At 40.1% G+C, this 27,170-nt stretch overlaps 2 protein-coding genes across 9 annotated transcripts in view; both read left to right on the top strand.

The window, feature by feature from the left end:
• Positions 1-16,562, top strand: part of LOC140212416 (sodium bicarbonate cotransporter 3-like) — a 145,476-nt gene extending 128,914 nt beyond the window's left edge. For all 4 annotated transcript variants that reach the window (XM_072283178.1, XM_072283176.1, XM_072283177.1 and 1 more), the window contains 4 exons: positions 1,402-1,539; positions 10,019-10,119; positions 13,473-13,583; positions 14,061-16,562. In XM_072283178.1, the coding sequence (XP_072139279.1) occupies positions 1,402-1,539; positions 10,019-10,119; positions 13,473-13,583; positions 14,061-14,142 (432 nt within the window). In that variant the 3' untranslated portion in view covers positions 14,143-16,562. The remainder of the gene's footprint in view (positions 1-1,401; positions 1,540-10,018; positions 10,120-13,472; positions 13,584-14,060) is intronic.
• Positions 16,563-22,078: 5,516 nt separating this feature from the next.
• Positions 22,079-27,170, top strand: part of nek10 (NIMA-related kinase 10) — a 122,684-nt gene continuing 117,592 nt past the window's right edge. For 4 of the 5 annotated variants that reach the window (XR_011889711.1, XM_072283172.1, XM_072283171.1 and 1 more), the window contains exon 1: positions 22,479-22,613. The gene's annotated coding sequence lies outside the window, so the exon portion shown is untranslated. The other variant, XM_072283170.1, reaches the window with a different exon arrangement.

The raw sequence follows: 27,170 nt of genomic DNA, 5'->3' as shown, positions 1-27,170 counted from the left end.
GCATGGTCATGTACGTTAATAGAAGGAATAAAGGCATTGACCATTTTCTAAATGGGAAGAAAATTCAAAACTCTGAGGTGCAAAGGGACTTGGGAGTCCTTGTGCAGGATTCTGTAAGGGTTGACTTGCAGGTTGCATTGGTGGTGAGGAAGATAAATGCAACGTAAGCATTCATTTCGAGAGCATTTGAATATAAGAGGAAGGGTGTAATTCTGAGGCTTTATAAGGCATTACTTGGAGTGTTGCGATCAGTTTTGGTCCCTTATCTAAGAAAAGATGTGCTGGCCTAAAAGAGGTTCTTAGGAATGAAAGGGTTAGCACATGAGGAGTGGTGTTTGATTGCTCTGGGCCTGTACTCGCTGGAGTTTACACGAATGAGAGAGGGGATCTCACTGAAACTATCAAATACTGAAAGGTTTAGGGTGGATGTGGAGAGGAAGTTTCCTATGGTGGAGGAGTCCAGGACCTCAGAATAGAGTAACATCTATTTAGAACAGAGATGAGGAGGAATTTCTTTAGCCAGAGGGTGATGAATCTGTAGAATTCATTGCCACAGATGGCTGTGCAGGCCAAGTCATTGGGTATATTTAAGGTGGAGGTTGATAGGTTCTTGATTAACCATCGTGTCAAAGGTTATGGGAGAAGCCAGGAAAATGGGATTGAGAGGGATAATAAATCTGCCATGATGGAATGGCAGAGCAGACCCAATAGGCCAAATGGCCCAATTCTGCTTTGATGTCTTGTGGTCTTATAGTTATGAGTAATTCTGTTCTCTGTATTCAGTGGGAGGAATTAGTACAGTGCAAACTCATTGGTTTGTTTCCATAGATGAAGACTTAGTCTTGTGCAGAGAAGTTGAGTAAGAATGGCTTATACTGCCCGGGGGTTAAAAGATGAGAGATGATTTCACTGAAACATACAGGATTTTGTGAGAAAGTGGCAGATTTAATCTTAATAGTCTGTTTCTTTTAGTTGTACAACCAAGAATTAGGGTAGCATAGCTTCTAAGATGTGAATTTCCAATTTAATACTGTGATAAAAATTCTGTTGCACAAAGCGTCATACATTCTTTGGTTTCTTACTCTCAGGTGTGGTGGATGATGAATATATGAATTTATTGAGCAGTAAGGGAATTAGCTGATAAGTGAATTTGGTAGGAAAGTAGAGGGATCTTATCATCTTCTCCTGCTTCAGTTTCTTATTTTCCTTTGTGCCAGAGGGCATCTTATAAGTATTCAAGGTTTAAATAGCGCCCGAGGTAAAACACTTGGTTTACAGATGATGCCAAATTGAGAGAGGAAGAGGTTCAAGCACCAGGAACTAAGAAAGCCAAGTGTGAAACGCTGAGGATGTGGCAATGAACCAGAATATTTTTTTCTCTCTGCTTGTTATTATTGGCAGGTTCTTGCTCTTGTGTTTATCCGTAAATTGTTGGACTTCTGCTTTACGAAACGAGAACTTAGCTGGTTAGATGACTTGATGCCTGAAAGCAAAAAGAAGAAATTGGAAGATATGCAGAAAAAGAAAAAAGAAACTGAAGTAAGTGCCTAATTGTAAACAGTTTTCCTTTAACAGTTGGGTTCTGTGTTTTCCTGTTAATACTGTTGATTGTCCAGCAAACAGTTGTCCATCACAGGCTGACAGACTCCTCCATTGATTACTACTTGTTGCCACGTTTTTTTCACTTTTCACGTAAAGGTTATTTAATGCATCTTGATTACTTACAGATTTGAACATTTGAATGTAGTTTTGAGCAATATTCTACTTTTGTTTTCCTCTCTAGTTTACAATTGTTACTTTGAATCAGATGTTCTGTTGAGTGTTGGGGATAAAGATGGTATATCTGTTCACATCTTTTGCATTCAATCTTCAATGATGATGTAACTATCAGCTGGGTGCCCTTTTTCCATGTTGGTCAGCCAAGAACAATACACAATGTGGAGTCGAAAGCTATGCTGTGAATGGTGTAATAATTGATGCTGTTTTTATGTTGAGAAGTCAAGGCTGCAATAACATACAGAAAAGCAGATTATTAAGAGTCCACAAATTCTTAAATATATGATGCATAAATTTGCCGGTGCATTCTACATTTGATTATTTTAGGGTTTACCATCGCTGTGTGTCCAGGACAAAGAAGCATGCAGGATCCATCCAGCAAACATTCTTTTCCGAAAACTCCCTTCTAGAAAGCACCATAGGGCTATTAGAACAATAACTTCACAGCATCTTAAAAGTTTAGTCTCCCGGGCTGTTAATCTGATCAACCATTCTATTAGTCCCCGCACCCTCCTCTATCTATTATCCCCGTCACTGCACTGCACTTTAAAACACTTTTTACAAAGCTGTTCACATTGTAAATACATGCTGGTATTTATGTACATTTTATTCCATATCCACCCCTTAACTCTATATTTTATATGTTTTTATTTTTATTATTATTATTTATAATTTTTGAATGTTTATGTTTTTGTTATATGTTACGCCAACACATCACAGAAATTCCTAATACATGTAATTGGTAAATAAAGTTGATCCTGCATCCTTTAAATCTTAAATCAGGAAGAAACCAGGTTTCGTAAAGCAAATCTTCAGCATGTTTCAGTCCCTTGTAACTTGCCTATGTGATAGCACTGTTGCCTCCAGACCCCACATTCATGCCCATTACTTTTTGTGGCACTTCTGTTTTTAAAAAGGTAAGTTGCAGTACATGGATATTAATAGATCTGCTTTTAATTGGCTTTTGTCCTGCTGAAGCTAACCTGGTAGGGCCACATGTCAATTTCTTTTGTCAGACTCTCTGTAATATTTGCATGGATAATTTGAACAGTGTCAGGTTTAGCTACTATCATACATTTTTATATACTGATCAAGTCTTTTTCACTTACTGATCCTATTGACTGATCTAAATTTGTAAGTAAAAGTAATTTTATGGATACAAGCTCATTCATGAATTCAACGCAAGAGTAGACAGAGAGTATCTTTTTCCTAGGGCTGAAATGTCTAATACCAAAGAGTGTGCATTTAAAGTAAGAGGGGGTAATTTGAAAGGAGGTGTGAGGGACAAGATTTTTTTACACAGAGTGGGGGCTACCTGGAATGCACTGCCAGGGGTGGTGGTAGAGGCAGATACATTAGGGGTTTTTAAGAGATGTTTAGATAGGCACATGAATGTGAGGGAAATAGAGGCTCATGGGCATTGTGTAGGCATAAAGGATTTGTTTAGTTGCCCATTTGATTATTAATTTATTTGGTTCAGTACAACATTGTGGGACAAAGAGCCTGTTCCTGTGCTGTACTGTTTTGTGTTCTTTATTCTATATTGGTGTGTAACTTTAGAAACTTTTGAAAGATTTATTTTGCTCTTATGTTAGAAGTATAAGTATGGTTTAGAAAAGATAAGAATATATGAATTAAGAACAGGAATGGACCATTTGACTCTTGTAGTCTGCTTTGCCAAACTTCTGATTCATAGCTGATTATCCATCTTGGAGCCAATTTCTCTAAAATCCCCACATCTAGAAACTCAATGATCTTCATTTCAAGGTAACTTGACGATTGAGCCTACACAGCTCCTCAGAGTACAGATTACCGAAGAGAAGTTTTTTTTATATATATAAAAATCTATTATATATATATAAATATATATAAATATATAATGTCAGGAAAATACACTCATAGTTTATTCAGTCTCTCCTTGTAAGCAAAGCTGCCAACACTGGAACAGATCTAGTGAATATTTGCCATACTTCCTCCATGACACCTTTATCCCTTTAATCAAGGGCCCAAATACTGTACCAAACCCCAGGCTGGTCTCATTAACACTTTGTTTTCTCTTGTACTGTACTGTAGTTTTGTAATAAAGACCAGCATACTGTTACCTGTTTTTTTTTTTTTGTTGCTATTTTTATTGACTTGTGTCTTGGGAACCAGGGTCATTTTAAGCATCAACAATAGTCACCTAATCGTCATAAGACATACAAGAAGAAGTCAGCTATTTGGCCCATCAAGTCTGCCGCACCATTCCATCATGGCTGATTTATTATCCTCCTTAATACCATTCTCCTGCCTTCCCTTTGTAACCTTTGACACCCTGACTAACAAGATCTGATCGAATATTCCCAACGTTTCAAAAAAACAATCTTTATTTTCTTTTGGCCTTTTGTGTTACCTAAATTCATTATGGCAGATATAATTTATGTTTTTTTTTCGTGGTGACTCCTTTGAAACAATATATAGAGGAGAGGGTCAAGCATAAATCTGTGTGCCAGGTAAATTAAATCTTACACTGTCATTCATGGCTTTTTACAAATTAAAGGTTTCTACCTGATAACGGATATGGAGGAAGAACTACAAAACTTTATTGATATAGTTGTTGAAGAAAGTGCAAAAATGGGTCTATCTATCAATTGCAAAAAGACAGAATGTATGGTGATATCCAAAAAGAAGGAGAATCCTATCTGCAGGCTGAGAATAACGGGGAAGACATAAAACAAGTACAGAACTTTTGCTACTTAGGAAGCTGGGTGACATCAGATGGCAGGTGCGACATGGACATCAAAAGGAGAATAGGGATGGCAAAAGACACCTTTATGAGAATGAAGAGTATACTGACCAATACTAAACTAGGCATGACAACCCACCTCAGAGTACTGTAATGTTACGTTTATCCAGTTATGTTATATGGCTCAGAATGTTGGACAATATCTAGTAACATGAGGAAACGAATTGAAGCAGCAGAGATGTGGCTTTTGAGGAGGATGCAAAGAATATCATGGATGAAACGAATATCTAACGAGGATGTCATGAACAGAGCAAGCACAAAAAGAGAAATAATGTATGAGATCATGAAAAGGCAACGTAACTTCATTGGACATGTGATTAGGAAAGAGGAGTTAGAATGCATGGTAACTATGGGAAAGATTGAAGGGAAGAAAGCAAGAGGAAGACAAAGACAAATGATGATGGAGACAGCAGCTAGAGAACTGGAAATGAATACCAATGAATTGATCCACTTGACCCTAAACAGGAGTGTGTGGGCCATGGCAGTCAAAGCTCAAACTGGGCACGGCACCAGATGATGATGACCTGATAACAGGTCAGATAATTTTATAAATTGGAGGTTGCCTGGAATGTGCTGCATGGGGTGGTGGTAGAGGCAGATATATTAAGGACTTTTAAGAGACATTTAGATAGACACATGAACGTGAGTGAAGTGAAAGGATACCTGGAAAAGGGGATGAGCTTAGTTAGCCATTTGATTCCTCATTTAATTGGTTCAGCTCAACATTATGGGCTGAAGGTATTGTTCCTATGTTGTATTGTTATGTGTTCTAAAGGAATCAACTCAGTACTCATCAATAAAATGGTAAAAAACTAGTTCAGTTTGTATTCAGTGAAACTCTGATTGCTTGGAAATCTGGAGGTATGTTTGGGTGAGTGGCTGGGCCAGAGACTGTTCTACAGGCCAAGTGTATAGCTAGGACCAGAGGGGCTGCAGTCTGGGTGGATTTGTGGCCGGAGTCGGGCTCTGGATTAATTATTTGGTATTTTTTTAGCTTGTTTTGGCAAGCTGTAGCAAATAGGGTACAGCTTACTGGGCCCTATTTACTTTCTGATCTCCCAGCATTACTATGCTTCTATTTAATGCATTTTCAAAAGATATTTAATAAAAGATGTTTTGTCAGAATCAGGTTTAATATCAGCTGGCGTTTGTTGTGAAATCTGTTGTTGTGTGTTGCAATACATAGTAATAAAAAATTAAATTACAATAAGTATGTACAAAAAAAGAAAATTAAATGACTAGTGCAAAAAGAGGGAAAATAGTGAGTGGGTTGGTTGTCCATTCAGATGGTGGACGGGGAAGAAGCTGTGTGTCTTCGGGCTGCTGTAACTCCTCCCTGATGGCGTCATTGAGAAGAGGTCATGCGGTCCTTGATGATGGATGTCGCCTTTTTGAGGCTTCACCTTTTAAAGATATCCTGGATGCTACCCATGATGGAGCTGACTAAATTTACAACTTTCTGCAGCTTGTTTCAATCCTGTGCAGTGACCCACCCCCCCCACCCCCGCGACATACCAGATGGTGATGCAACCAGTTAGAATGCTCTCTCCACAGTACATCTGTAGAAATGTGCGAGTGTCTTTGGTGGCGTACTAAGTCTCCATAAATTCCTAATGAACTATAGCCACTGTCACGCCTTCTTTGTAATTGCATCAATGTGTTGGGCCCAGGATAGATCCTCAAAATCCTCAGGAACTTATAACCATTCACCCTTTCCATTTCTGATCTCTTGATAAAGACTGGTGTATATTCTGTCAGCTTTTCCTTCCTGAAGTCCCCAGTCAATTCCATAATACCAGTAACTGACATTAAGTGCAAGATTATTGTTGCGACACCACAACCAGCTAATCTGTCTCGCTCCTGTACACCTCCTCGTCACTATCTAAAATTCTGCCAACAGTGGTAACATCCATAGTAATAAGGTATCCATAGTTATCAGTATTAACATCTGCTAGTCCAGAAAAACTGTTGGTCTGCTATAACAGGACGTATGGGTGGAAAATTATTGGAGCTTGACTGAAGTTTTATTCTTACTTTCCAATTTGCCATGGGCAGCCAACCTACCAATTTATTATTTTAGTCATGGGTTGCTATCTACATCATTTTTCCTCTTCTGCATATTTATTTATTGAATTTTTTGTCCTGCACTGCACTGCTGCCGCAAAGCAACAATTTTCATGGCATATGTCATTGATAAAAGTTTAAGACCATAAGGACATAAGACAGAGGAGGAAAATTAGGCCATTTGGCCCATCAAGTCTGCTTCACCATTCAGTCATGGTTTTATTATTATCCCTCTCAACCCCATTCTCCTGCCTTTTCACTGTACCCTTTGACATCCTTACTAATCAAGAACCTGTCAACCTCCACCTTAAATATACCCAATGACTTGGCTTCCACAGCGTCCATGGTAATGAGTTCCACAGATTCACTATCTTTTGACTAAAGAAATTTCTTGATTGCTTAAATCAGAATCATGCTTACTATCACTGGCATGTAACGTGAAATTTGTTAACTTAGCAGCAGCAGTTCAATGCAATACATAATCTAGCAGAGAGAAAAAATAATAATAAACAAAGTGAAGCATAATAATAAATAAACAAGTAAATCAATTACGTATAGTGAATAGATTAAAAAACGTGCAAAAACAGAAATACTGTATATTTTTTAAAAAATGGTTAGTGTCCAAAGCTTCAATGTCCATTTAGGAACTGGGTGGCAGAGGGGAAGAACTTGATTCTAATTCTTACCTATGGTTTTTGTAATTGCTGATCTATATTCAGCTTCTCAATATCCCAGGAACAGATTTGGATAAGTATATTAGAAATAGTTGCGGATCCTAATTTGTATTTCTGCATAAACTCTTGGATTACTTCAAAACAGACATTTATCCTAATTTTGAGTAAAGCAATTGATAAGACATCCTTTCTCTGTGAGTTGACTTCTCTTGTCCACTCCCCTGAATTGGCTTGCTTTATACTGTACTATAATAATTTAAATAGACAGTTCAGAATAAATTGTTTATCCAGTGAAAATAAATTCAGCTAGGAAGTACTTTTTCCTAACTAGTACAAAGTTACAATTGTTTTTCAATTGTAAAATACTTATGAAAATTCCTGCTTGGGAGTTAGATTTAGCGATGGGTCAGAAGCAGACAATTGGACCTGGATGATGAATAGTAAGAGCAGAATTAGGCCATTCAGCCCATCAAGTCTGCTCTGCAATTCTATCATGGCTGATTTATTATCTCTCTCAGCTCCATTCTCCTGCCTTCTCCCGTAACCTTTGATGCCATGACTAATGAAGAGCCTATCAACCTCCACTTTAGATATACCCGATGACCTTCTCCACAGATGTCTGTGGTAATGAATTTCACAGATTCATCATACTCTGGCTAAAGAAATTCCTCTTAGTCTTATTTAAAAATATAAATAGCTGTTGCTGGAAATCTGAAATTAAACAAAAAGTCTTTGAAATATTCAGCTGGTCAGGTTGCATCTGTGGAGAAGGTGATGGGATTCATGAGCTTTCACATAATATTGTGTCTTTCTTTGCTGATTTAAAAAAAACCTGTGATGTTAATTAAAAATAGTAGAGTCTTGGAGATGTGTTTCCACTTATGGCATTGCAGCTTTAATTTAGTTTGTTTCTACTGTCACTGCTTTTCCACTCGTCACCTTAAAACGTGACATTGAAAGCTTTCTTGCGTAGTTTGCCCTGCTTGCTGTCTGTAATTTCCAAAGGGACTGATCTCTGTCTGCTTTTTCTCCTGCACATTCAATTGGCTGTAGAAAACGAAGGATGGATCTAAACCAACGTGGGTATGTCTTTGGTTATTTATCATGGGTCTCAAGAGGGGCAAATGTTCCGATTCTATTCCAGTTCTCTCCATTAGATCTCCTGAATGTCCTTTCTGAATTCCAATTATTCAAAGAAGTGTAACATAAACAATGAAGCAAAGATGCCAGATGGTTTGTTAACTGGACTGCACCAGAATTTTGCATTCTACACACATTTATTTGAATGTGGAGATTCTAGATTATCCAAAAACATAGGAACAGAATGCCTGTTTCACCAATCCATCATGGCTGATTTATTATCAAGATTTTAATGTAGCCAATTTGAATAAAAATACATTGATCATTATGGATTATTTTTAAATATATGAAAAATATTTCTGTATAGATTTCATTCTTTTGAGCAGAAAATCCACACCAAGGATCCAAAAGAACTGGATCCGGCTACTTTAACTGTAGGATATTTTCCCTGTAACGTTTACAATAATATGTACATTTAATTTTAAATTCACTTATTAATACTATGGAAACTCCATTCCCTGTGAAAGGTAAGTCGCTTATTGTTTACAAGTTGTCAACAATCTAATAGTTAATTTTTTTGTTTAACAATATTATTACAATTCCATTTTTGTTGCACCCTTGAAAATTATTATAAGAAACTGCAGCCTTTTTTTGTCCTTAGGTTACTTTTGTTACAAATTAAATACTTACATGTCCTTGAGATTTTCTGTTTTGTTGTAGTAATGAGTTTGACAGCAATTAATTAAGTAGCACCAGAGAGAAAACAAAGCTGTCAAGTTGTAAAGAGTTATGATTCTTAGAATTTGCCTCACTGTGAATCAAAGTTCAAAGTACATTTATTATCAAACTATGTATTGTATACTATATACAACCTTGAGATTCATCGCCTTCTAAATCAAATTCTGAACCAGGACAAAGCCAATCTTGCAGCATTAGATATTTCTGTATTTTATTGTTTTGGTAAAATATTTTTCGAGTTCTTATATGCTCTCTTAATAAACTTTAAAAAAGTCCTTTTCATGGACTGCTAGACTTAAATGTAAGTAATTATGTAAGCTTAAGGCATAATGGAAATATCTGTTCTTAATGCAATAGTTACCGTTTGGTTAAGTACTTCAACATAATCAAAATAGCCTTAGTTAGATTGTTTATGATAGTGTTTTTATCAATGCAAGTCAAAGTTAGTATAAATTGTGTATGTTAACAAAATTTAGCCAAGATTTTACAACAAGCTGTGAGTCGTGAGTCACTCACACATATTTACCACTAGCATTTTTTTTAGCATTCACGTAACCGAGCGTGAACTTTCATTTCGAGACCATCACAAAGCATCAGCAATAAGTCGCATCCACTGTCGTGCAGGGGTTCAGGGCAGAACAAGCCCTGTCCACAAAACAGCCAACAAAAGGAAAGATGCACCACGCTCTTTGGTTTAGCAAGCTATCAGAAGCAGGATTATTTTAAAATATTGAAACCCGAATTACAAATTAAAGTAATGCTTAAATAAACTAAAAATGTCATTTTTTAGTCATTAGTCATTAATAGAATGGACTTGTTTAATATTTTGTGTTAGATTTTTAAGAGGACTCTTTGCAAATATGGTGTTCTATGTATAACTTTGCATTTGCATCTTTTGTAGGAAGCACAAAGAATGCTTGAAGTTGCCGAAAGTGGGACAGTGCAGCTTCCCTTGGAAGGCGGTAACATTTTGAAGATACCTGTAAAAAGTATTAAGTACAGGTAAAGTAAAAATGTGTTCATGGTATGGATGGAAATGAAAATGTTGACTCCAAAATTAATAATACTAAGAAATAAACTTAGTGGAGTGATAGGGTAGTGTAACATTTAGTGTATTGCCTTACAATGCCATCAACCAGCTCAAATCCCGCTGCTGTCTGTAACAGGCTTGTATATTCTCCCTGTGACACCATAGGTTTCCTCTGAGGGCTCTAGTTTCCTGCCCCGTTCAAAAGATGTATGGGTTATTAGGTTAATTGGGTAATGTGGGCTTGTTGGACTGGAAAGGCCTGTTACCGTGTCGTATCTCTAAAAGAAAGACAAAATAAATAAATAAATATGTCAGCTTTGTGATTAAATTTAAAAGTAGTACTTTTTCAGACTACTTTGCTAAACCTTTCCACAAAATTGTTAGGAAATGGTTGTTAGGAAGTTTAAACTTCTGACAAATTTGACTTTTAAACAAGTCCTCAAATTATAATGATTTACAGTCAATCTAACTGATCCTCCACATAACTTAGATGATAAAGAAGTTAAGTAATACTGTTCATACAATGTAAACCTCTAACAGCTGTATCCTCTAGGCAATAAACATAACGAGGTCAAAGTTCAAAGTTTATTTATTATCTGAGTACATATCTGTTACCATACTATCCTGAGATCCATTTTCTTGTAGGCATTCACATTAAATACAAACAAATACAATAGACTATCTCCTGGTAGCACTCACATCTTCAGTGATGAAATGCTTTGAGAGGTTGGTCATGACTAGACTGAACTCCTGTCTCAGCAAGGACCTGGACCCAAAGCAATTTGCCTATCGCCACAATAGGTCAATAGCAGATGCAATCTCAATGGCACACCATGCAGCTTTAGACCGCCTGGACAACACAAACACCTATGTCGGGATGCTGTTCATCGACTATAGCTCAGCGTTTAATACCATCGTTCCCACAATCCTGATTGGGAAGTTGCAGAACCTGGGCTTCTGCACCTCCCTCTGCAATTGGATCCTCGACTTCCTAACCGGAAGACCACAATCTGTGTGGATTGGTGATAACATTTCCTCCTCGCTGACGATCAACACTGGTGCACCTCTGGGGTGTGTGCTTAGCCCACTGCTCTGCTCTCTATATACCCAGGACTGTGTGGCTAAGCATAGCTCAAATACCATGTATAAATTTGCTGATGATACAACCATTGTTGGTAGAATCTCAGGAGTGAAATTTACCAACTAGTGGAGTGGTGTCACAGCAACAACCTGACACTCAACGTCGGTAAGACAAAAGAGCCGGTTGTGGACTTCCGGAAGGGTAAGACAAAGGAACACATACCAATCCTCATAGAGGGATCAGAAGAGAGAGTGAGCAGTTTCAAGTTCCTGAGTGTCAAGATCTCTGAGGATTAAACCTGGTCCCAACATTTTGATGCAGTTGTAAAGAAGGCAAGACAAGGGCTATACTTCATGAGGAGTTTGAAGAGATATGGTACGTCAACAAAAACATTCAAAAACTTCTATAGTTGTACCGTGGAGAGCATTCTGACAGGCTGCATCACTGTCTGGTATGGGGGCGGGGCTACTCACAGGACTGAAAGAAGCTGCAGAGGGTTGTAAATTTAGATGGCTCCATTTTGAGCACTAGCCTACCCAGGACACCTTGAAGGAACGGCGCTCTTTTCTCAGTGTAGGAGATACAGAAGCCTGAAAGCACACACACAGCGATTCAGGAACAGCTTCTTCCCTTCTGCAATCTGATTCCTAAATGCACACTGAACCCTCGGACACTACCTCATTTTTTTAATATATATTATTTCTGGTTTTTGCACGATTTTAATCTTATCAATATACATATACTGTAATTGATTTATTTATTTATTATGATTATATTTTATTTTGTTTTTTTCCTACTATATTATGTATTGCATTGAACTGCTGCTGCTAAGTTAACAAATTTTACGTCACATGCCGGTGATAATAAACCTGTTTCGGATTCTGAATCAATGAAAAACTGCACAGGACAAAGATGGACAAACAACCGATGTGCAAAAGACAACAAATTGTGCAAATACAAAAAGAAAAACAATATAATAGTTATAGACACATAATAAATAACCTTGAGAACATGTGTTGTAGAGTCCTTGAAAGTGAGTCATTAAGTTGTGGCATCGGTTCAGTGTTGAGATGGGTGAAGTTATACGCACTGGTTCAGGAGTCTGAGTCCTGGGGAACAAAGCCTGTGTGGCAATTATTACACAATTACTCTATTCAGATTCTGTCACTCTTAAGGCAGAATAGATCAGAAGATTGGAGAAACTTACTGTTTCAGCGTGATACTCTATAGCCAGCTTTTCTGTCCATGTCCACTGTGTGCCAACTTCAGTTTGGCTACCCTTCTTGCCTACTCCAGAAATTTTGTCAATTGTATCATCCTTAGACCCCAGTAGTATAAAGCTTATAGAAATTTGGCCCAAATAACATTTTAAACCCTAATGCATTGACAGTGATGGTAATTTATATTGCAATTTGATCCATGGACCACTAGTGAGACATTAAGCCTCTGAGAATGGGCGAGTCTTTATTTGGATCAGCCTATAGCTCCCTACGTGTGAGCAACCTTGTGGAACTCCAAACCTCTGAATATAGAAGCTGTGGTTGGATGATGTCTATAGAACCTTAGGTGCTTAGTAATATCTCCAGGCCCTGACTTTGGACAAGATCCAAGCGGTACACAGAGATTGTACTTTTCACTGCTTTTCCTTATTTAACCAACTGAATTCTGAACTTTTTTTTGTAAAAGATTACATTAGTGCTGTCTTGTAAAACTCTGCATTAAGATAAAATGGGAGAACTCTTTTGATGCCACAGTAGACAAATACAGAGGTGTTGTAGTGGTCCTTTCTGGCCTACATGTCTCAGTTTAATTATGTAGCCTGTGCTTTGCTAACTTGACAATGGAGCCAATAGCTGGATGCTTCAATTTGATGATTCATTTGAAATGTGTCGGAGATTAAAACCAGCAATTTACAGGTTTCAGTTATTGAATTGGGCAGCATGGTAGCGTAGCAGTTCTTATTGCATCAAAAAGTAATATTGATTGACGGCTAAATTGAATTAATTTGTTATTTCACATACAAATACACAGTGAATAAAATACAAAACTCTACAATTTTATTGATATATTTCCATGAATATTTCATGTACAGAGTTATAATCATTTAACCATAAGCAATATGCAAATACATTTGTATAAACGATAAATTCACTTTATGAGTGACAGGGGAAAGTGGATTTTAAGAATTGAATTTGTGGTCCTGCTTGTACAGAGCACTAACACTGGGATATGTTTGTCCTCCAGCCCAGATGATCCTTCGGTCGTAAACATATCCGATGAAATGGCCAATTCTGCTGTGTGGAAGGCTCTTGCTATGAATGCTGAAAATGCAAAAGTTATAAAACTTAAAGCGAGGTAGCTTTTGTTTTTGAGCTTCATTACTGGCCTTATGACTAACAAAGCATTCTAAGGTTAATGCATGCAGTATAGTAGCTGCCTTTTAGAGAAATGGGTGCACCGTGAAACTTATCACACTAATCGCTCTTAGAGGTAGAGGCAGATACATTAGTGATATTTAAGATACTCTTCGATAGGCATAAGGATGAAAGAAATATAGAGGGTTGTGTGGAGGGGAAAGGTTAGCTTGGTCATGGAGTGGGTTAAAGGGTCAGACAACATCGTGGGCTGAAGGGCTGTACTGTGTTGTAATGCTCTACGTTCTTACAAAATAGGAGTTGTCAAAAGCAAAGCGTAGTCAATCAGTTTAAAGTTTGAATTTTGAAGATTGTTTTGTGTTTTTTCTGTTACTGTCCTAATCTTCATGTCTGTAAGAACAAATTAATTGACTGTTTTGGTAACAAAACTACATTGTGCTTTGTTATAAATTTGCAGTCCTGAAAATACAGAGGATGTAAGAATGAATACTGAAGAGGTGCCCAGGATAAATGTCCTTGACGCTGAAACCTCTGTATGATCTTTAATGCTGAAATCTCCACACCTTCGTCATCCAAGGCAGACTTCTCCTTGTGAAAGCAACTACTTGAGCCATACAAAACCCTGGACCTTTTACAGGAAGTACGAATGTTTGGCTTGCTCGGTGCGGTTTCTGGGTCAGCACGAAACTCTTCCGAAGAAGACTATTTCACCCTAATACAATCCAGTTATATTGATTGCAATGCCAGCTACTATTTTAGTCTTCACATCCATAAGCTCAATTTTTAATTTACAGTTTTGGCATAATACAAAAACAAGCAATAGTCTCACAAACAAGTTTAATTTGCTTTGTACTAATAATGATATTCTATTTTAAAAATGGAAAGGAGTGCGTAATGAACATAAGTATATCCTTTATATAGAAATGTATAAATATGCTGCTCCTTGACACATGTCACAATCTGTTTTAAATGGGGAATATTTATATTCAGACAATGAACCAAATCTATATGACTGTATCTCATCATTTATTGGTGGTCCTCGAGAGTTTTGTTGTGGGGTAACTGTGAAGTTGTCTACAGTAACAGGCTTGCAATAGGATATGATAGAACAGATATTTAACTTGGTATTTTGTACACAAGGGGTGTACACCTCGTGACTACATTGATGTGATACTGCTTTTCAAACTAGTCTGTTGCTATCTTTATTTACAAAATTGTTTATCAGTATTGCAGTACTGATTAGAGACTTACGTGCGTCCAAACTGTTTACATTTGACTTTTTAACATGATAAACTGTAGGCTTCAATTCACAATGCAGCTTGATATATGTTTTATTTATTTTGTACTTAGATTGTCAAATTTATTCAGAAATTGTTATGTTATATGGAATAGAAAAAATATTTGGCTAATTTTATAAAGATTTTTGTAGTTTTTTTTGTCTTTGTACTTTGTAAAGTAACCTCTTTCTATGAGCAGTTCAGCAATGATAGTATTAGAATAGTATCTCTAGACCATCTCAGGAAATTGTTATCTTCCCAGCATCCTACGTTACCATGCTTTTACACAAGTTGTGAAGTTGTTTTGTCTTCCAGACTAGGTGAAGATTTTTAAAAACAAAACCATGACCCTAACAAAAGTACTGGAGGAACTCGGCAGGTCAGGCAGCATCTATGCAGAGGAATAAACTATATTCTGGTAATTCCTCCACCATCCCTCCTTCTCTCTCTATCCAATCCGCATTCTGGTTATCCAGTCACCCCTTCTCTTCTCCTCACCTGCTCATCACCTCCCTCTGATTCCCGCCCTCCTTCTTCCCTTTCTCCCATTGCCCACTATCCTCTCACATTAGATTCCTCTTGTTCCATCTATTACCCACCAGCTTCTCATTTTATCCACTTTGCCCCTCACTTGGTCTCACCTATCACCTGCCAGCTTGTACTCCTTCCCTTCCCCTCACCTTCTTATTCTGGCGACATCCTGCTTCCTTACCGGGTCTTGGGCCGAAACATCGACTGTTTATTCCTCTACGTGGTTGCTGCCTGACCTGCTAAGTTCCTCCAGCATTTTGTGTGTGTTGCTCTGGATTTCCAGCAACTGCAGAATCTCCTGTGTTTGTAAATAACTATCCATATTACTTTTAAGTAGAAGCAGGTTCATTTATCTTGCGTGTGACAGACAATGCCAGTGCAAGAAAAAGAATTGCACTTAGCCATTACAAGATGAAAAAAAGGTAATGTTGTGAAAAATTTGGTTTGTGTCATTAAATCCACCGTATAGTTCAATGTGTGACAAAATCTGCAGATAAATTCAGAAGTGAACTTGTTTTTCTGCTTCTGTGATATTAAGTGTATCACTTCTAATTACTGAAATTGAATGATTAAGTCTACATTACAGGATCTAAGTTATAAAAAAAGTTATCTTTATTGTGTGTCAGTGGTGAACTGAAGGAGTTTTCTATTTAATTTTAATGGTTACTCAAAAATAAATTAATATTGTGTTGATACTGTTAACTTTAAGATGATAAACACAGTATGAAATTTTAACGAGTTGAGAAACTGGTTTCTGGTAGACAGATTATTTCCATTTTTATTTTAAATTCACAGTTGATGGTAATTTTATGTCTTCCTGTGTTCTGCACATTTAATCACAGAACAAAATCACTAGTATTCATCAATTTTCATAAAATTGTCTAATTTCAGATAATTATGATTTAAGGTTTTTATTACTATCTGAAAGTATGGTAGTGACCATTATTTTTGTAAGGATTCCCAAAGCAATGTAAAAAAAAAATGTTAAAGTAATCCATTGTCTTAGTTCAAATGATATATGTGCACTTCCCAGGCATTGTTTCCTAGTTAAGGATAGCATCCAACTGTCAGCTATTAAGTATTAGAGGAAATTATTTTTTGTAATGTCATATCTGTTAATAAAAGCAATAAAGACTTATTGCATTGATGAATGTGATTTATAAACCTTTGTTTATGAAGAAAATAACTGAAGGATTGTGTTGTTTTGTAACTTTGAATTAATAGAAACATGGAATATGAGTTCCTCTTTTTTTTTTGGTTATGTATACTTCCAGCATGCCAGGGAACATTTGTAGAACACTAAAGGATCCCAAAATACAAACCATTTCTCTTTCCAAGCGAGTGTCTGACTTGCCAACATTTCTGTTTTCATTTCAGATTTCTGTCTTTTTTAAAACTTTCATATTTTTCTGGTGATAATTGATACATATTTTCCCTTTTTTCATTTGTGGGGTTTCTAAGCTGAAACTGTACAATCATTTTTTTTTTGTTGGTGTCGTTTGCATGTGGCCACTGAAAAATAAGCCAGATTCAATGCTGGGATTGCTTTCCAAACATACTGATGAAGGTAGAGTAGTGGATGTAGTGTATATGGATTTCAGTAAGGCATTTGATAAGGTTCCCCATGTGAGATTCATTCAGAAAGTAATGAGGCATGGGATCCAAGGAGACCTTGCTTTGTGGATCCAGATTTGGCTTGCCCACAGAAGGCAAAGGGTATTTGTGGGTGGTTCATATTCTGGGTGGAGGACGGTGACTGGTGGTAGTCCGCAGGGTCCCCTCCTCTCTGTGATTTTTATAAATGACCTGGATGAAAAAATAGAAGGGTGGGTTAGTAAGTTTGCTAATGACACAAAAGTTGGTGGTTGTTGTGGATAGTCTGGAGTGTTGTCAGAGGCTACAGTGTGACATCAATAGGACACAGAACTGGACTGAGGAGTGACAGATGGAGTTCAACCCAGATAGGCATGAAGTGGTTCAATTCAGTAGATCAAATTTGAAGATAGAATATAATATTAATGGTAAGACTCTCAGCAGTGTTGGAGGGTCAATGAAATCTTGGGGTCCGTGTCCATAGGACCCTCAAAGCTGCTGCGCAAGTTGACAGTGTTGTTAAGAAGGCGTATGGTGTGTTGGTCTTCAACAGTGGGACTGATTTCAAGAGCCATGAGGTAATGTTACAGCTATATAAGATCTTGGTTAGACCCCACTTGGAGTACTGTGTTCAGTTCTGGTCACCTCATTACAGGAAGGTTGTGGATACTATAGAGAGAGTGCAGAGGAGGTTAACAAGGATGGAGAACATGTCTAATGGGAATAGGTTGAGTGAACTTGGTCTTTTCTCCTTGGGGCAACGGAGGATGAGAGGTGACCTGATAGAGGTGTATAAGATGATGGTAGGCATTGATTGTGTGGACAGCCAGAGGCTTTTTCCCAGGGCTGAAATGGTGAACACGAGAGGGCATAGTTTTAATGTGCTTGGAAGTAGGTACAAAGGGGATGTCAGAAGGAAGTTTTTCACACAGAGTGGTGAGTGCATGGAATGCACTCTCAGCAAAGGTGGTAGAGGTGGATACAATAGAGTCTTTTAAGAGACTTAGTTAAGCACATGGAGCTTAAAAAATGGAGAGTAATGCTTCAAGGAAATTCTATGTAGATTACATGGTCAGCACAACATTGTGGGCTGAAGGGCCTGTAATATGCTGTAGATTTCTCTGTTTCTATATAGGAGCAGTATTTGAGCCCATCGAATCTGCTCTTCCACTTCACCATGGCTGACCCATTTTCCCTCTCAGCCCCAGTCTCCTGCCTTCTCCCCATATCCCTTCATGTCCTGACTAATCAAGAATCTATCAACTTCTGCCTTAAATATACCCAATTCCTTGGCCTCCACATCTGTCTGTGGCAATGAATTCCACAGACTCTCCACTCTTTGGTTAAAGAAATTCCTCCTCATCTCTGTTCTAAAAGCACGCCCCTCTGGTATTAGACTCCCCCACCAAAGGAAGCATACTCTCCACATCCACTCTTATCGAGACCTTTCAACATTCGATACGTTTCAATGAGGTCACCTCTCATTCTTCATCAAACACTCCTCATATGACAAGCCTTTCCTTCACCTTCTTTCAGAAGTGCCAAATGGATAATCTATTTTGAGTTTCCATGATCAACAAAGCCAATTTCACAGGCACAGAGCTGTGGTACAGGCAGATACCAAACCAGTAATTCAAAGACCTGAACTAACTATTTGGAAATACTCTATCAAATTCCATTATGCTGTCGTGGAATTTAAATGTGGGTAATAAACAGGCATTAGAAATAAAAACCTAGCCATAAGTGATAAAAGAAATTTTCTAGATGCTGGAAATCCAATGATCACACAAAATGCAGGAGGAACTCAGCAGGTCAGGCAGCATCTATGGAAATGATGAAGCCATCACCATTTTGGGCTGAGACCATTTTTCAGGACTAGAAGGGAAGGGGGAAGACACCAGAATAAACACGGCAGGGGGAGGAGAAGGTAGACAGCTAGAAAGTGATAGGTGTGTGGGAAAGGTAAAGGACTGGATAAGAAGGAATCTGTTAGGGGAGGAGAGTGGAACATGGGAGAAAGGGAAGAAGGGACACCATTGGGAAGTGATATTCAGATGAGAAGAGGTAAGAGACCAAAGTGGGGAATAGAAGAGGAAAGGACAAAGGTATTTTTTTACTAGAAGGAGAAATCTATGTTCATGCTAACAGGTTGGAGGCTACCCAGACGGAATATAAGGTGTTGCTCCTCCATCCTGAGAGTAACATCATTGTGGAAAAAAAGGAGGCCATAGACCATAAGTAATAATAACCATCTCATTCACTGATATTTTCAGGAAAGAAATCTGCCATCCTCACCTATTCTGGCCATAAGACATAGAGGTAGAATTAGACTATTGGACCCATCGAGCTTGCTCCATGGTTGATTTATCATCCCTCTCAACCACATTCTCCAGCATTTTCCCCATAATATTTTACACCCTGATGAATCAAAAGTATAAAAGTGATTCCAAGAAGGTTTACTCTTAAATGCCACTTAGTTCAAGAGCAAGTTGTGCCCCCCTTTTCAGTGATGTGCTGATCTTGAAAAATGAATAAACATTATCGTGAAGAATAGCATACATATGTTAAATGATGAAATCCTGATAGTCCAGAGCTGAAAGTTAATGAGCAAATAATTTTGCTTTGTCTGCTTTCTCCAAGCCTTTGTTTAACTGACTGTTAGTTTAAGCAGGATAAAGAAAATACATATGATGAATGGAAACATGATTTTGAACTTCTTCAGTCTTTTAATTGTTAAGTGTACACTTGACTTATATCTTTATTGTCATTAAGCACAAAATGGACTAACAGGGCAGGGAAGTCCAAAACTAGGGGCCATAGATTTAGGGTGTGAGGGAAAAGATTTAAAATAGACCTACGGGACATGTTTTTCATCCGGAGGGTGGTGAGTATGTGGAATGAGCTGCCAGAGGAAGTGATTGAGGCAGCTACATTTAAGAAGCACTTGGATAGGTCCATTGAAAGAGGAATGTGGATTGATCACAGGGAACTGGGTGGTTGGCATGGACTATTTGGGCCGAAGGGCCTTTATGCATGCTGTTCTATGACCCCATGACCTTTTGAAAGTATTTAGAATTATGAGAGGCTCAGATAGGGTGAATGCGGTGACAGTCGATTCCCCAGTGCAGGGTAGTCCAAAACAATGAACTGTAGATTTAGGGTGGGAAGAAAAGATCTACAAAGGGCCAGAGGGGCAACTGTTTCACAGAGGGTGGTGAGTAGATAGAACGAACTGCCAGAGGAAGTGGTGGTTCTTCTTCTTTTGTTCTAATGGAAGCTGACACGTATCTGGAAGGTGCATTACCGCCACCTACTGTAATGGAGTATGAAGGGAGCCATGACAGCGATCAGATCCAAACTCCCAAACCTGTTTTAGTTATAAAGTCCACCACGGCCCTGCACTACTTAACTGACCCTGCCTCAGCTGCCAGAATATCCTGCAAACCAGGCACCCCAGAACGGCCCAATAATTGCCTCGACAGCTTTCCACTTTCCAGCGGAGATCCGTGGCACACCATGATCACGTTAGAGTCTCTGGGACCTTACAAAAATCACACCACCCGTTGCCATGCTTACCAGCAAGTGCCAAAGTGGAGTGCAAACCCGTACGTCCTAATGCCAGTCTCACCAACCACACATCTTCCCCTCCTAAAAAGGCATCTCCCCATGGACTGACAGAAACAAATTATGATACCACCTCCCCGTCCCACTCCTATCCCACAATTTCTGCCATTTCTCAATCCCAACTAACCTAATATAAGATTTGGCGTCGTACTTTTCCATATTAACTATAATATTCACCTCAGTCTTAGTAAGTGTCTGATTTGCTGTAACATTTGCCCTTTCATTACCCGATACATCCCCATGTTCAGGTACCCAACAAACTGTACTTACTGCTCCCACACTCTCCGGAATGTATCGATTATAACGCACTTCATTCAGTGGGAGCGGTTGAGGCAGATGCGTGGAGGGGAGGGGTTTGGAGGGATATGAGCTGAAAGCAGGAAAGTGGGCTGGTTGCGGACAGGCCTGTATCCCAGATGTAACTCGGATTAAAATTTAGAAATCAAACGGGGTCTCCCTGTTATTGAAATAAGTTCGCTGACCCGGACATTAATTTCCTTTCTCTTGCGATCTTGCACCTTGTCTACCTGCACTGCTCTTTCTCCGTAACTGTTACATTTATTCTTCATTGTTATTGTTTTACCTTGTTCTACCTCCAATTATCCGAGTAATGAATGATCTGTACGAACAGCATCCAAACTTTTCACTGTATCTCGGTACAGGTGACAATAATAAACCAATTTACTAACTGAGCTGCCCCGGGCTTTCGGTATTGAGAGAGGAAAACCGTGAGCTTTGCTGTGTTCTGTTTCCCTCGGCAATGCCTGACTCCGCCCAGGGCTCTCTGTCCCCGGCGCCCCTCCCCACTCCGCCCCGTCTCTGGTAGACTGTCCCTGACCCCCATCTCCGATGCTGGGACCCTTTCAGCCCCGCTCCCTGTCTCCAGTACCACGTAACTATTCTTCCCTGATCCCTCTCTCTGGTATCTGTCCGGACTATCCCTAACTCCAGTCTCCGGTACTGGGACTCTCTCGTCCCCGCCCCCTTCTCCTCTCTCCGGTACCTGGGTAGCCTCCCCTCCACGTAACTATCCTTCCCTGATCCTTCTCTCCGGTACCTGTCTAGACTGTCCCTGACCCCCGTCTCCGGTACCTATCCGGAGTCTGGACAGTCCCTAACATCCGTCTCCGGTACTGGGACCCTCTCTCCTGTACCCACCCCTCCACGTAACTATCCTTCCCTGATCCCTCTCTCCGGTTCCTGTGTACACTGTCCCTGACCCCCGTCTCCAGTACCTATCCGGAGTCTGGACAGTCCCTAACATCCGTCTCCGGTACTGGGACCCTCTCTCCTGTACCCACCCCTCCACGTAACTATCCGACCCTGATCCCTCTCTCCGGTACCTGTCTAGACTGTCCCTGACCCCCGTCTCCGGTACCTATCCGGAGTCTGGACAGTCCCTAACATCCGTCTCCGGTACTGGGACCCTCTCTCCTGTACCCACCCCTCCACGTAACTATCCTTCTCTGATCCCTCTCTCCGGTTCCTGTGTACACTGTCCCTGACCCCCGTCTCCGGTACCTATCCGGAGTCCGGACAGTCCCTAACCTCCGTCTCCGGTACTGGACACCCTCTCTCCGGTACCCACCCCTCCACGTAACTATCCGACCCTGATCCCTCTCTCCGGTACCTGTCTAGACTGTCCCTAACCCCCGTTTTCGGTACTGGGACTCTCTCTCTGGTACCCTCCCCTCCACGTAACTACCCTTCCCTGATCGCTTTCTCCGGTTCGTGTCTGGATCCTCCCGCTGGTGCACAGCCGTTCCCATGGCAACCACCATAGCGTCGGCGCTCGCCCGTGGAGTTGTCATGTCACCGCATCTTCGACGCTGATTGCATGAGGTAGCTCCCGGCTGCAGCATCGGTGACTGTGATTGGTGGAGGAAGCAGGCCCCCCCCAATGTCCAAGGGCCCGGGTGAAGAGTAAACGGAATCGGCAGGGAGGGCGGAGGAAAGGAGGGGGACGTGGATCTCCCCGGGAGGAGGTGAGGAGGAGGGGGCCTCGGGGGAGGTTCGATACAAAGTTCCGGGACTGCGTCGTAGGAGGAGGGGGACACGGGAAATGGAGCTCTGAGCATTGGGTTGGGGTCCCATGGAGGGAGCCGTTGAGTTGGAATGATGGTGGGGGCAGCAAAGCGGGTAGCTGTTCTCCATCGACGGGAGGTGGGGAAAGACGGTCACAGCTCTGGGTCAAGAGCTGCAAAGTTACAGCCTCCACCACTACGCATGTAAAATGTTTTCTGGCGGAGGTTGTTAATTTTTCCATTAACAATCTCAAGCCACACTGACCATAATGGGCTCTCTTCTTGTGGCCACTATGAAGTTCTGTCATTGACATCAGAATCACTGTCATTTATTTATTTAAAGATACAGCGCGGAACTTTCCCTTCCAGTCCAATGAGCTGTTCCATCTAGCAAACCATCTATTTAACGCTAGCCTAGTCACAGGATAATTTACAATGAGCACTTAACGTGCTAAACGGCGCGTCTTTAGACTGTGTGTGGGGGGAGACCAGAGTATCCGGAGGAAACCTACACAGTCCAAGGGGAGAACGAACGAACCTCTTAGAGACGGCGCCGGAATTCAACTCCAAACTCTGGAATGCCCCGAGTCGTTAACGTGGCACCGCCAGATGTCGTGAACGTTGGTGGCCACTGGACAGTACGAAGACATAAGGATTGCTATAGGTTACTAAATAAATAAAATGCGCAAAAAGGGAATAATAAGGGTTCACAGACCACTCAGAAATCTGATAACGAGATAGAAGTTGTTCTTAAAATGTTTAGTGTGGGTCTTCAGGTCCTCTTCCATGATAGCATTAACATGAAAAGGGTGTAGGCATTCAGTCATGAGCATACTTGCCTCTACCACTTATTCTGGCAGCTTGTTTCATATACTTACCATCCTCTGTGTGGAAAGTAATTGCCCCTCAAGCCTCTTTTAAATCTATTCCTTTTCACCGTAAACATATGCCCTCTGGTTCTAGACTCTCTTACCATGGGGGGGGGGAGACTGACCATTCCCCCTCTCTTTATCCCTCTTAATTTTGCAAACATCTATAAAGGCAGCTTTTTAGCTTTGTTCATTCCATCTTATCTGTCTCTCCATATAACCAGGTCCTCCTGACTTCTCTGTCTGTACCTACATCAGGCTGCTGTTTATTGACCAGAGCTCAGCATTCTACACAATCATACCCTCAGTTCTAATCAAAATGGTCCAAAACCTGGGCCTTTGTACCTCCCTCTGCAACTGGATCCTTGACTTTCTGACCGGGAGTCCACAGTCAGTGTGTAGCTGACATAACATCTCCTCCTCGTTGACAATCAACACTGGCGCAGTGCAAAGGTGCATGCGTAGCCCACTGCACTACTCTCTCTACACCCATGATGGTGTGGCTAGGCACAGCTCAAATGTCATCCATAAATTTGCTGATGATGCAACTACTGCTGGCAGAATTTCAGATAGCAACAAGGAGGCGTACAGGAGTGAGATAGGTCAGCTGGTTGAGTGGTGTCACAACAATAACCTTGTACTCAACATCAGTAAGGTCAAAGAATTGACTGTGGACCTTTAGAAGAGGAAGTCAAGGGGGGAGTTGACACACTAATCCTCACTGAGGGATCAGCAATGGAAAGGGTGAGCAGTTTCCAATTCTTTGGTTTCAACATCTCTAAGGATCTTTCTTGGGCCCAACATATTGATGCAACTACAAAGAAGACATGGCAGCAGTTATGTTTCATTAGGAGTTTGAGGAGAGCTGGTGTGTCACTAAGCATCTTCAGAAGTCTCAAAAAGGTGGCATCCTTCATTAAGGACCCCCATCACCCAAGTCATGCCCTTTTCTCATTGCTCCCAACAAGGAGGAGGTGCAGGAGCCTGAAGACATACATACACTCAACATTTTAGGAGCAGCTTCTTCCCCTCTGCCATCAGATTATTGAATGGGCAATAAACTCATGAACAATACCTCACTAATTTTGATCTCTCTTTGCACTACTTATTTTATATATATAATCGTAATTTACAGTTTTTACTGTTAGGTATTGCATTGTACTGCTGCCACATAACAACAAATTTCACAACATACAGTATGCCAGTGATATTAAACCTGATTCTGATCTTGGCAACATCCCTGTTAATCTTTCCTGCACTCTCTCTAACTTAATCACATTTTCCAACGGTATGATGAATGGAACTACACAGAGTATCCCAGGTGTATTCTTACCAATATCGTATAACTAACATGACAATCCAGCCTTTGTACTCAATATCTATTCATTGAATGAAAGTGTGCCATATGCCTCCTTCACCACCTTGGCTACCAGTGTTCTCTGTTCCACAGTGCTACCCAGAACCCTGTAATTCACCGTCTATGGCCTGGCATGGTTTATCTTCCTAAAATGCATCTCTTTGCCATTATTTGAACTAAGTTCCTGTTGTCACCATAGACAATCTTCTTCACTGTCCGCCATTCTCACCTATTTTAGTTAAGTCTGCAAACTTGCATGGTGGTATAGTGGCGGGCATAACGTTTTACAGTACCAGCAACCCAAGTTCAATTCCTGCCACTGCCTGTAATGAGTTTGAACATTCTCCCTGTGACCGTCTGGGTTTCCTCCCGGCGCCCTGGTTTCCACCCACAGTCCAAAGATGTACCGGTTGAAAAGTTAATTGGTCATTGTAAATTGTCCTCTGATTAGGCTAGGTTTAAAATCTGGGGAATTGCTCGGTGCCGTGGGTTGAAGTGCCAGAAGGGCCTATTCCATAGCGTATGTTAATAAAATAAAATTATGAAGACATTCTCATCCAAATAACTTCTGTGTATATATATAAAATGCAACAGTTTAGATCCCAGGCCACAACGCAAGTCATAAGACTTCACTCCAAACACCACCCCTCACTACTAACTTCCACCAAATCAAGTTGGTACCCAGTTGGCCGGTTCACCTTGCTTTTCACTGTATATCAGTACATGTACTAATAATAAACCAATAGCAAAGATAATAGGTTGTGGAATAAATGTTGAGATATTGGACTGTCGTGCCCTATGGAGAGATTAAAGCAAGTGGAGACTCTTTCGGGAGATTGAATGAAGTGGCTTCTTGCTACTTCATAAGATTTTGCCTTTCTCATGTTATCATTGCAATGTGCTTGACAGTATTGAAATAAAAATGGCTGTTGACTGACTGAAGGTGATGTTGGGGATGATGGGAACTTTTGTCAAACGGTGGGTTGAATTGACAGTCCAGAGGGGGGAGAATGATAAGTAACTGTTGAATTTAAAAGAGGGCTGGAGGTACATGTGCCAGGAACAAAAGTAAGCTGGATGTAAAAAGAAAAGTTGGGAACAAATTTATACCCCTCCATTGATGTCTGCCTGACTTGTTGAGTTCTGCCAGTATTTGTGTTGTTCAGGATTTCCAGCACCAGCAGAATCTCTTGTATTTTTGGTTGTGAGCAATCTATTTAAAGTTAAGGTTGACGTAGTTTGTGGATTGAACACTGTAGTTCATGTTAAGATGTGTTTCTGGTTTCACTTTTTTATTGCTATTTTGTGCGCTTCTGGCTTCTGATCAGAGTGGACCTGCTCTGCAGTCTGCAGGCAATGAACGACAGCGCTATGTCGAACTGACATGAACTAAACTTCATGAGCATTCCTAGATAGTTTTAATAGTTTGATGTTTTCTGCTCATTTTTTTGCTGTTTGTTCAATTTGTTTTTTCATGTGTTGGGCATTTGATGTTTTCTTTGAACAGATTCTACAATGTTTCTTTGTTTCATGGTTGTATGCAGGAAGACGATTTCTCAGGGTTGCTTACTGCATACATTGATAATAAATGCCGTTTGAATCTTTGAATTGACAGTGATTGGGTAGTCATGACAAGGAGATGCAAAACATGGAATGAGTGTTGAAAGCTGAAGATATTGGGCTAGATTGCTGTCTCTATGCTCATGCTAACTCTACTTCTAACCTTTCGAGGCTAGTGGCTCCAACGATTTCACGGTCCTGCTGCTGTTGCTGTCTTGGTTGTTCTGTGTGGTGGAGTGGTCTAGGACTAGGGCACAGGTTGTGCAAAATATGGACTGTCCTGCTGGTGTTCAGGTCATTTGTTTTTCATTTCACTGCAATAATTATCTGTTCCCATTTGGAATAAAAACATAAAATCAGTTCAACCATCAGCAAAATGCTAAAGTAACTCAGCAGTTCCTCTACCATTTAGTGTGTGCGTAGCTGTGGATTTGCAGCATCTGCAGATTCTCTTGTGTTTATCCGTCTAACCATAGTTATAATGGAAGTTGAGGTTGTCATGGATCCAAAGGGGAAGAATATAAGTCTGCTCAAAAAAGCAGCAGATCTGTGGGTTGGAAGCAGTTTAGAATTCAGTAAAAATAAACAAGGGGAAGTGGTTCATGGCAACTTTGGGAGCAGTTATGTGTGGGGGTGGGGTGTTGGAAGATGTGCAGTAAACTGGAGTTACCAAACAGATACTAGGAATTAGATGAGAAAAATTACAGATGTTGAAAGTGAGTAGCTCCATAA

Source organism: Mobula birostris, chromosome 19, assembly GCF_030028105.1.
Source record: "Mobula birostris isolate sMobBir1 chromosome 19, sMobBir1.hap1, whole genome shotgun sequence".
In the NCBI taxonomy this organism is placed as follows: domain Eukaryota; kingdom Metazoa; phylum Chordata; class Chondrichthyes; order Myliobatiformes; family Myliobatidae; genus Mobula; species Mobula birostris.
Note: the sequence above shows the minus strand (reverse complement) of the source record. Positions and strands in the feature narration are given on the sequence as shown.